Genomic DNA, 11,911 nt, shown 5'->3' on the forward strand with positions numbered 1-11,911 from the left:
AAACAGGCAGGTTGTTTTTTTAAAGACTTTATATTATAATCCCCGAGCGAATTCAGCAAAATGTCGGATCTCCATACTCATCTATTTTTCCTCGAGTTCGTAATCCAATCTTTAACGGTGCAAAAGCTCAACTTACCTTTCGCTTCAATATAAATTCATCATTTCCACGAAAAATTATAATTAATCATGACGTAGAGAAATTACAAGAAATTTAAATAACGGAACGAAAAAGAACTCGAAAGCTATGCATAACTTTCCTTTTTTTATTATTATTATTATGAAGGCTATACTACAGAAATTATTCGAACGAAAAGTCTCATCTTACGTCTAAACGATGATGATCTGAGGGTAATTAAATGCAAACTATCTTCTGTCATGAATTTATTTCCGCTGCATTGATATACAAGCACACAAGTGTCTAGGTGCATTATAAAGACCATTGCTCGATTGCTTATACATAATTATATTTATATAAAGATATTATATATATATGTATGGCACGTTTGTTTCGTGAGTCTTTCGATAAACGTGAACGACACAAACGGTGTGTATATGCGTGTCTGTGAGTGTAGGTGTATTTATATATATATATAACGACGAAGAATATATACGATCGTAAGAAACAATTTGATTGATATAAAAGCAAACAGAAAAAGTAAGTGGAATAAAGAAAAGAAAAAACGACGATAAAAATGATCGCAAGTCAGTTCCTGAAATACTGAGGTATCATTTATAATTTATAATTCTAATTGACCAGATACCATCAATCTAATATAATAATTGACGAGCAATTAACAAGAAAAAAGAGTGTACTTCTCACGCACGAGCAAGGCAATAGATTTAAAAGGGCAACACATTTACATGTTATTGCCCTGATTAGCAATCGATATTAATTCAGCGATTCGTTTACTCAACTCGAGGTATAAATCTACCAATTAGTACGGGAAACATGAATTTGTCGCTATAACATTAATATTTATATTATATTATATATGTATAGACCTAATAATCTTAGATCGAGTAGCCGTTAAATGAAGGTTTGCCAACATCTCCATTAACGATAAATCGAATCTGTATCTATAATGTTTGCCTCGGCTAATCTACCCTAAGTCAGATCGCGTACGCGACGCCTAAGTAAAAAATAAATCACCTCTAACTACAGCCGTCGAGGGTATATCATTTCTCGACATCGTCATACGATAATCGCCGAGAGCCACGAGCTATAGAAAAATCTCTTATCACAACGACTAGGTTTGTAAATGCTAAAATGTTTAACGATAGTAAAGATAATATTAGTAATATTTTGCCGTTCCTTTATACAGCGTCCTTTTACGAGGGTACGCGAGGAACGCGTGACTGAGTGAAATCGAAGTGTCAAGATTTTGTAAAATTAAAAGCGTCGATGATTGAAAAAAGAATTTGGTATTCGAAATTCTTCATCTTGTCATCAAAGTTTGTACTACGATAGAGAATCTTACTTTAAATTTCAATTAGGATTAAAATTTAATCGACAGACAATACTTTACATTCTCTTATAAATCATAATTAAACAATTTTCGTGATATTAAAATTTGATTTTGTAAAACTTCAAAGTAATTTTAAATAAAATAATTTTAAATAAAAATTGTCTTATACTTAGATCACATCGAATTCTTGAAGTATTATATAACTGTACTAAATATTAGATTATATTACATTGCAAATTAATAAAATTCTATTAAAATCAGAATTTTTGTAATGCCAAAGTCTTTTTATATTAGTCGCGCGATGATTCGAAGCCCCGCGGACGTTGACAACAAAATCTTACAGTAATGGCTTCAAGCTGCGAGTTCACGAGTACCTATGTTCGGAAAGCTAGATAAAGTATATATATGATAGAATGTTAGTATTAGCTTCGATAAAATATTGATCGCGTCGAAATGTAATCTAAAACCCGATGAATCAGTCGCGCTTACAAAGTAATTAACACTAATGAAAGACAAATAAACATACTTTTCATCCATTTTCTGGATGGTTTCAGTCATCGATAGCGTCTTAGCCTCCAATTTAGTGATCAGTTCTGTTTTATGCTTAAGCGAGCCTTCGCACTCCTGAAATAAACCCTATTTCAGTGAAAAGTGGAAAGAACCGTTTCATTTGTTTCTCGATTAAAGGAAGAGCCCTGAAATAGCACGTAATCCTTAGAAGTAAAATGTACATTGTGTAATTTATAGCTGCAAGCTCATCCTGTACCAATGTAGATGATGTAATATGTATATGATAAATGTAAAACAGTTTTTTAAAAGATTCAGACGTCGTAATCGTTAATGTATGGTGAAATTAATGGAAAATCGTGCAACATGAGTTTTTAATCCCATTAAACATAGGTTGAATAAAAGATTTTTTTCGTCGAGTTTCGAATGGAATATTAATTATTTGTCAATTGATATTACCTTCCATTGCATTAATCGGGAATCCGTGAAAATGTTCGATAAATATAAATGAATCTACTTTCTCTGTTAACAGAATCTACTGATAAATTATTTAATAGAGAAAAATTGCTATCAATTTGACAAGATAATTAATATTCGTTAAAATACAATGTTTTCACGATGGATTGAAATTAAATATCCGAGACACTCTACAAAAAGTGGATAATAATTATAATCAAAATCTGATGAACAATAAAACGCATTCCGATTGAATGTGATGAAGATATGAAAAACATGTGTATAATAATGTTATTGTCGTCGATAGTTCTGTGGACAAAATAGCAATTTTATTGAAATAGCGTAACTATGCCGTAACAAAGCACAGTTACATTTATAAAGTGTCTCGATTGAAACACACCACGACAGGTGTTGCATTTAAAAGCTTATTGATGCATGGATTGCTGGGTAATTAAATATCGAATATTTCATTCTCGTTCATATTCTACGCATTTTGGATATATAAAGTCCTGTCCTGTGAAAGATCTAAGTGATATAGCTTGTTTAGCGTTAAATGTATAATAATAGTGCTTCTGAATAATCCAACAACATTTTTCGCGATTAAATTCTATTCATTAACAACCATTATATCCACAAATGTATCATAACAGTTATACTTTTAGGCTCCGGTTACAGTTACACGATATACAGTCAATGTCTACTAACTTAAATAATGTATAAGCTCCTCTGTTTCAACTTATTTCAGAATAATACAGATTTTCTACGTAGGGGATTTATTAATGTATTAACTAGGGCATCCTTCAGTTAGAAACTTTCATAATTAAAAAATGACAAATTAATAAAGACAAATCAGTTTCAGCTATATCGATTTTAATCCTTGTAAATATAATTATGATGTAATTTATTTTTAACAGAAGCGATAAGAAAGAAAGAAAGACAGGTGGTCTCTAAATAAAGAAATTATTATGTACAGGAGATTAGCAACCAGTTAATGAGTTAAAGAATTTATTGAAACTAAAAATTGAAACAGAGAGATAATTTAAGTACCCAAGAAAATCTATTGCCAAATGACAAAAAATGAAATAAAAATCACATTTCATAAATTATGTACAGAATTGTCAATTAACAAATGTTGGAATACACTAGTACTTCTATATACATCGACATTCTTTAAAATGTCATTGGACATTTCAGGAACACGTTCGTATAAAGGATTTGCCGTCATTTATACGCCCTTGATTAGTCGAAATATTAAACGGAGTATGAAGATGCATAATATAAAAACCATTCTCTAGAAACAGTGTTCTTTTATGCAGTCGATTGTTCCTTCGCCTCCACAGAAACCTCACCGTTCGATTTACTCTGTTCTGGGGTATCAGGCTTTGCCATTTCCTTTTCGTTAGCGCCATTTTGTTGCTCGTTACCCCTTGTTTGTCCGTTATTATTCGGAGAATATGGTTGCTTAGTGAGGGATTGCTGCTGAGCATTAGTGGATTGTTGGTGATTGTTAGTTTGCTGGTTATCAGTCGGTTTTTCATGATTGTTAGCTGATTGTTGCTGATTATTAGGAGGGTGCTGATAATCAATCGCGGATACATTGTCGTCTGCAGACGAGTAACATCGTGGTGAAGTGGGACTGGTCTTATTAAGAATCGATTTCAAGATACTGCTCGGCGTGGTTGGACTACGAATATTTTTCCTATCCTTTTTCGCGTGGTTGCACTTCTCAAGATTATTCAGGATCTTGCCGATTTGATTCGTCTTCGCATGAAGCCGGCTCACCATTTCTCCTTTCTGCGTTAGTTCGTGCTCACATTCCTATAATGGAAATAGTCCCAGAAACAAGAAATTTCGAAAGCTACCCAACATCCCCAGCATGGCAAAAGGGAATTAGAAACTGTCTGAGTGGAATCAAATTTCGCTAAAAATCTGAAAAGCTGTTGGGATTAAAGCAGAAACGAAAAGGAACAGAAATGCGATGAAAAAACACATAGATTAGAAAACATGTAGGAAGAAATCATAATCGCGACGAGGATCTGCCTCGTGCTTAAACGTCGAAAAAATTTGTCATAATTGTAAATTTACTGATTAAACGTTTCGCTATAAATGCAGATAAAGACATTGTAATGTTAAAACGAATAGTTCGAGAGAGTAAAATGGTTTTGATTTTACACATATGAAGCATCCTGCGTCGCGATTAGCGCGTAACAAGAAATACAATTGATCACCTGTAGCTTTTTATACATTTCCAAGTTAATTAACTTGATCTCGTCGAGCTGTCGTCGTAACGATATGATCGTATCTTGTTTCTCGTGAATATCTTTCTCCAACAGCTTCATAGCCACTTCCATTTCTGACTTCATACTAATCTGTTCACAAAAAATTACTCAGTCATTTTCCTAATTTCAACTTCCACAATATTCATTTTTCAATATTTAACATGTTGAAGCTTAAAATTCAACTGGAAGAAAGAATATAAATAAGAAGAATCCACCTGTAATTCTAATTCCTTTTCTACATCCTGCCGTAATTTCTTTTCAGCATCTAGCCTACTTCTCAACTCCTCGATCTCTGTCGTCGTTTCAGTAATTTTGATTGGTGGTTTCCCATTCTGAAACCAGAGAAACTTCTCTTTGACGAAGGATGAACCGATAGAAAGAATGTTAGACATCAAAATCTCCGTACCTCGTTCGTGTCTTTGATTTCGATTCCCAACTCTTTTTTCAATTGTCTATTCTCCTCGTGAAGCGACAGAATGTTATTTTTAGCGATAGACAGGTCCTCCTTCATAAGAGCGTTTGTCGTTGTTAAGGATTCCACTTTGGCTTGTAGGTTTGTCACAGTTGCGCTGAAATCGATGTACAGTACAACGTCTAAACTTCTAACTCGCTCGAATTGAAATAAATCATCGCGGTATGTAACTGTAGAAAGCACAATTACTTTAAATGTCGGTTTAGTTCCTCGATGTAATTTTTCTGGTCGAGGACAGTTGTCATGTTATCATTTTCAAGCTCGTCGTCTGGAGATTCACCAGGTATATGATTGCTGTTTCGCAGGTATAGCGAGAAATCGATCACACCTTGTTGACAATCGAGGTCTTCTTCCTGCCGTAACAATTTCCCCATTCAGTTTTAACCTCGTTAGACGATCCTGATCAGCGTGGAAAAAACACACGCAACTGACCTTTACACAGAAGTTGCAGTCGATTACGTTCAAGCCCACCAACAAGCCCATTATAACGATTGCCTCCTCGCTCATCATCAGAGCGTCAGGCTCGAAATACTCGGACAATATATCTTCCTTGTGGTCGATTAAAACTTTCAAGTAGTCCGCTAGCTTTTTCTGCATTAACGCCATACGCAACCATGCTCGCGCTCTACCCATTGCAGTCCTGAAAAGGTCAGCCCGGTCAACGGACCGTATATCAAATAGAAATCGCTAGAGACGTGATTTGATAAAGCTGATCTAATTTCTTTTGGAATATGTTATTTAATATCGTACATAAAATATTAGACGAATTGAATATTACATTACAAAATCTAGTTTTACAAAGAAAATTAAACAATTTATTTTAAGAGTAGAAATGTCAGAGATCTCTTAGCTTCGGTCAATTTTGACAGAAATATAGCTTAAGAAGCAGAGAATCAATTTCATATATTTTATCGACGTTAGAAGTATTATTATAAAAAATATTGTGTAATTTTTTTTAAACAGATCAAGGTGCCAAATTTAGTCTGATTCTGTTCTTCGATTAGCGCTAAGAAAATAATAGCTTACTTTGAGGAATATTTCTACTCAAATATAGATAAATATTGGGAACCATAAAATGTTTATACAAAATAATATTAAAACTATTTTAAGTTAAATACATAAATCGTAGGTATTTATAGCGAACATTGAACATTTCTATATTGAAAAATGAATAATAAAGTTTCTATAAATTTTCTTAATTTACTAATATCACCAATCGTAAGTTTCAACTTATATACCTATACATGAGAAAATAGAGAGAAGACAGAAACAGAATTATACCTAACAGTAGGTAGATCACGAATACTGGACGTAATGTCCTGTGCTTCGGAACAATATTTCTCAACGAGCTGAAGTATATCCCAAAGCTCCTTCTTGGGTCCAAGTAGACCCTGAAATCGAAGGCAATTAGTGCCATTTCCTTTTCCTTTTAATTATAAATCAGTGTTTAGATATTTCGAAGGTGTTGTTTACCTTCTTTGGTCGTAAACCATGCCTAAGCACGTGTTCAAGAACGATGAAAAAATGTTGCAATGGCATATGATCAGAATCAAGCATCCGACCATACTTCAAAGACGTTTCGATCAGCTCCTTCACGATTAATTTCGAAATATTCACAAGATTACTCCTCTCGATGATGACTGGATCGCGTGCTGTAAACACAACAGTTTCTTGTTCCAGTTGGGATCGGGAAAAAATAAATCATCCTGTTGGTGATAATTACTGGTTTCGTTCATATTCTTGATGTTGAATAATTACAAAATATAACAAATCATTCTCCCCGAAAGCATGAAGATGATGGTATGAATGGAAATATCAGCGAAGCGCAACACAAAATTATTAACAAACAAAAAGTTGCGATTAAAATTATTTTCGATTTTAGAAGGAAGAAGATTTAGGATTTTTGATTTCAAAAATCGTGAAAGAATAGAAAAATAGAAAATATGTAAATAAAAAGAAGTCCCCAAGGAAACTAATTCCAGCAATTTCTAAATTCGAAAATCTGGTAACAGCATTTAAAAGAAACGATGCGTTCTAACGAGAAATAATCCAAGAAAGAGTTAAACGATAAATATCGTATATTAATTATAGCTTCCACCGGATAATTTCACAAGTAATGTTACCTTTTGTTTCTTATTTTAAACTTCTAGAGTAATTGACAAAATCATATTATTAATTTGATTTGACAAAAATTATAGACAGTGGTATTAATCCTCAAATCTGTTTAACTTTAAGGTATTTAATTTTAATTTTCTCACTCGTACATTACAACACGACGACATCACGTGTACGTAATAACTGTATTTATATGTATATATACACACAGAATTACTCATTCTATGTGTAGCGTAATATATAAACTTCATACTACGAATAATACAGTTAAATTCGCCGAACCTAGTTTCTTTATTATTGCATTATATAAATAATATATAAATATTCCAAATCAATTCTCTTCATAAATTGATTTTCCCTGTAGGATGTGATATTCCTTATTTTCTCCTTGTTTTTCACTTATGGAATGATCTGACACTTTTTAATCTATTTTCACTAACATCAACCAGCATCCAAATCCCTAAGCGAAGTCAAATAATAAACGAGCCGGAATAAATTTCCCCAGGGATCGATTTCCCACGGAACAACTAACCCTAAACTTAGCAAAAAAAAAAAAAAGAGAAAGAGAACAACCAAAGCTTCAAAACTTGAACTCGTCCAACTGAAATGTAAGAAATAATAAACCTCAATTAAGTCAACATTGACTGGTGCAAAAATTCTCAACCCGTTTTCCAATTATATATGAACCAATGAAGATAGAATGGAGCGAATAGTGCAAGAACATCGAGTACAGACACAAGCTGGAAACGTGCTGCAATGGCGGTGGGCTTGGCGGCATTATATCGCGAAGCTCTCGCTGATCGGGAAGCTGTTGCTGACGATGATGATCATTATGATGATGATGATGATGATGATGGTTAATACCACTGAGAGCGAGCGGTGGCGATGGTGAACGTTGTATCGACTCCTGCAACGAGAACTCGACATCCTGAAGCTCTTTCAGGCACAGCCACTCGCCGTCGACAGAAACACGGAAGTTGCACAGGTATATCGTATCCTGAGCGCCAGCCATGTCTTCTTCAAGCATGACCCCACTGTGATGTACACTGTGGTCACCCGGTGGCCTGATCTTCAGACCGTTTTTGGATTCTTGCCGCATAGAAGATCGTTCGTAACAATGGATTGTTTTAGGTCACTCCAACTATGGAGTTCTTACCTTAACCGAACCTTTTTCCTCTTTATCGATCCTCTCAGTGACTATTCTTTAAAGTAATGTAATATTTCAAAAGATTAGTCTCCTCTGTTTTGTAAACTTCAGTTTCCCTGAGAAAAGATATCTGAAGAATTGTGGTTTAACTCTTCTGATATTAATTAATTAGACTTGTCTCTTGGAACAAAGCTCTTCTTCATCTCCAATGATGTCACTAGAGTTCTTCCAGTCGACGTTGCTCTTGACAATTTCAATCAGCTGATGTGTTTCACTGATGTAACTTAGTTGGTTCGTATTGGTCGAATTAATAATTTGATTTTACTTATTTCGATCACTTTATGTTTACACAAACAGCAATAATAATTCTTTTGCTGTTTTAATAGATCCAGTCCGTGATGTTTGTACGATATTGATATTGTTAAATTGCTTGAAAAGTTAATTCGTGATATGGAGAAAATGAAATATAGACACTGCGGTAAAAGCGATGAAAAGAAACTTTGGCTAAAGCAGAAAGACGGCCGTTCGCACTCGGTTTTAGTGCTACATCGTAGCTGAACGTTGCGGCAGTTGATTTCTTAAGAGCTCAACATCGCAGAGACTGGTTCACTGTCGAGGAAAACTACGTATGACGTGTGTTCCGTTGCTCACGAAAAATTTTACGACGAAAATGGCGAGTCGCCGGCGAAAAGTAATATTGATTCTCCCGCCGACCTTACCTCCACCTACGATAATCAATATACATGCTGGAGTAGACAGTCCGGAACGTACTGCCATCTATCACGGTTCGACTACGTCGATAAAACAGAATATAATACAAAACTAACGTAATAAAAATAAAATCTAAATTGTACGTGTATATATATTGGTGAAAATTTTGCCGCAATGCAATTAAAATAAAATAATTTTATAGAATTATACTTTATATATTTGTTATAACTTAGATCGTGTAATTTTAGTTTTATTTAACTTAAACGGATGGAACATTTCGTTTGTCTGTAGAAATATTTCTATGATAATGTTATTCTTATGTATTATATTATTTTTTAAGATTGTAAAATATTACTTTTACTCTGTAAACTTTTAAATTATTGTGCATTACATTCTCAATAGCTTCTTAACTTTATTTCCATGTACGATATTAAAAATTCTTAAAATGACACAGATCTAAAATTGAAGAATTCTTTGAAAATTGAAAGATTGATCAAAGATAACAAAATTATCAAGGTTCTTTCACTACGCAAACAATTATGCAATTAGTTAGTTAACTAACTATAAATATGTTAATTGCAACACGCATTTTATATCTTACTAGAGTCTTACTTAAAGTCTCGAAATATTATTTTGTTTCGAGCGTGAAACATTATAATACTTATCGCTTTATCGAAATCCCTTATCAAAAATTTAAATAATTATTTAACTACACAACAGTAGCAACAACTTAAAGTAGTACTGTTACATTTTATTAAAACTCTGACGAATACTACTCTTGATCTAAATATTTTATTTTATAATTATAATGTTTAAGAACATTAATTCATCTTGACATTGCTAATCAGCGGTAACTCCTCCTCAGATGTCACTCACAAATCTACTATCGGTCATAAGGACCACATACTAATTCACTAAGAACTATATATATGCCGCGGTTCTTTTTATAATCCTCTTTTTTATAATCTTGTTTTACAGTTAATCTAAACCATAGTATATAATCACACAATAATTCATCCTAACAAAGGTAAACGACCTATAATCTGGTCAGCTGCCGGACATATAACACGTGTAATATTGCCATTGATGATCACGTGACAATGTGTCAACTCGCGAAGTAGGCGTTTCGCGATAAAGAATGGAGATCTAGAATGTGCGCGCTGATTCGTGTACGCATCGTCGGATGACGTTGAATCGCGCGCACTTTGCACCGACGGAAACGTCGACTTTGAAATGCGCGCCGAAAACGGATCGAAAACATGCACCTATCGTGTTATGTACTTACGTCTCGGTAACCACCAAGCGTCTAGTTTTCTGGGCCTCGAGACAACCAGATCCGGCCACTTGTCCTCCCTTATCGAGTAAGTCGACGGTGATCGTGATACACTTTTCTCATTCTCTTCGGACACTAAGCTACCGGTTAACGATTTCTCGGACGGAGATATTGGCAAACCTTCGCTACTCTCCGCGGCCATGTTTACGTTTTCACTGTACGCTCGCGCGCGCGCTTGCCAACGACTGCCCATGTCATGCGTTCTCGAGCGCGCCCACTGTCAGCGATGGGAACGACGCTCATTCAAATCGTTGTACATTTGAATAACATTGTGTAAACTCAGGAACGACCCTGATGTAAATCGTGTACGATTGCTATTGATTGTTGTTTGATTGTTAATTGACATTTGTGAGTATATCAAAATATTTGAAGCGTATTGTAACCTGTCTGTAGTGAATGATGTTTGATGAATGGTGTTTATCTATAGAAACATGTATCGATATATGTATGTATATATATCGATCTCAGATTCTTCCAACCTATAGATCGTAAGAAGAATACGTAAGAAGAACGTGTTTTTTTAAGGTTGGCCTTATTTATTTTTGTAGAATAATCTGTAGCGAATTAAATATAAAGTTACAATTATATTTTGGAGAAGATACTTTCCGTATGCCTTTTTTATGCCGTTAAACGTGCATTTTTATCTGGGTTAAATGTGATTTAAGATAATGGATTCGATAATATTTACAAAACATTAGTATAAATTATGAAGATTTAGATGACTACTGCATATATCAGATTTATTATATAGATATAGGATGATTTATTGTAGTTATTGCTATATGTTGCAGTAGCCAGTAAACGTACATGATGTTATCTCCTACATTCAACAAATTAAAATATTTCAATATCAAATGAATTGAACCCATCACTCCTAACATGGTACGTTCGTGTTGTCATAGAATCAGTTTCAATGACAAAAAATATTATATACTTGTTGATTCTTAACTTACTGATTAAAGTCTATTAGATGAATCATCGAAATTCAAGAATGGGAGATACAAAATGTGTCGTGTTGAATTAAACATGAAAATAAAAACAATTAAAGTTAATTGTTAATGTGATTAATTACAATTTATTATTGTGAAAGATTTAATATAGACACTATTATAACGATATACTATAATGTATTATAAACTTACGCATGAATGACAGTATTATCGTACATTTCAAATTTATAAGATAATGAGATTGTGATTTGCAATTTTTCATACATGGTATACATTATAAGTAAATAATTAGTATTGTTATAAATAATATTGCCAATAGTATTAATTACTTAATTGATATAGTTAGCAGTACAATTCAAATTAATAAAATAAAGAAGGTATGATCTATTTGCCAGTATAAAAATACGTAACATATGATTTGTACACATATGTTAAGATACCAATGGTGAAAATTAAATAAATTGAATTTTTACAA

General features: G+C 33.5%; 1 protein-coding gene across 7 annotated transcripts in view; it reads right to left on the reverse strand.

The window, feature by feature from the left end:
* LOC117231150 (protein RUFY3-like) overlaps positions 1-10,694 on the reverse strand; it is a 29,068-nt gene extending 18,374 nt beyond the window's left edge. The window contains exons 1-10 of one of the 7 annotated variants that reach the window (XM_033489295.1): positions 8,452-9,154; positions 8,031-8,384; positions 6,654-6,832; positions 6,462-6,571; positions 5,613-5,820; positions 5,370-5,533; positions 5,115-5,277; positions 4,924-5,040; positions 4,658-4,798; positions 1,993-2,090 (exon numbers count right to left, since the gene is read on the reverse strand). In XM_033489295.1, coding sequence (XP_033345186.1) covers positions 1,993-2,090; positions 4,658-4,798; positions 4,924-5,040; positions 5,115-5,277; positions 5,370-5,533; positions 5,613-5,820; positions 6,462-6,571; positions 6,654-6,832; positions 8,031-8,322 — 1,472 coding nt within the window. In that variant the 5' untranslated portion in view covers positions 8,323-8,384; positions 8,452-9,154. Of the gene's footprint in view, positions 1-1,992; positions 4,248-4,657; positions 4,799-4,923; positions 5,041-5,114; positions 5,278-5,369; positions 5,534-5,612; positions 5,821-6,461; positions 6,572-6,653; positions 6,833-8,030; positions 9,155-10,438 lie in introns of those variants that run through there. The other 6 variants (XM_033489285.1, XM_033489303.1, XM_033489320.1 and 3 more) reach the window with 6 other exon arrangements.
* Positions 10,695-11,911: the final 1,217 nt, after the last annotated feature.

Source organism: Bombus vosnesenskii, unplaced genomic scaffold, assembly GCF_011952255.1.
Source record: "Bombus vosnesenskii isolate JDL3184/JDL3185 unplaced genomic scaffold, Bvos_JDL3184-5_v1.1 scf7180000013263, whole genome shotgun sequence".
Classification (NCBI taxonomy): Eukaryota; Metazoa; Arthropoda; class Insecta; order Hymenoptera; family Apidae; genus Bombus; species Bombus vosnesenskii.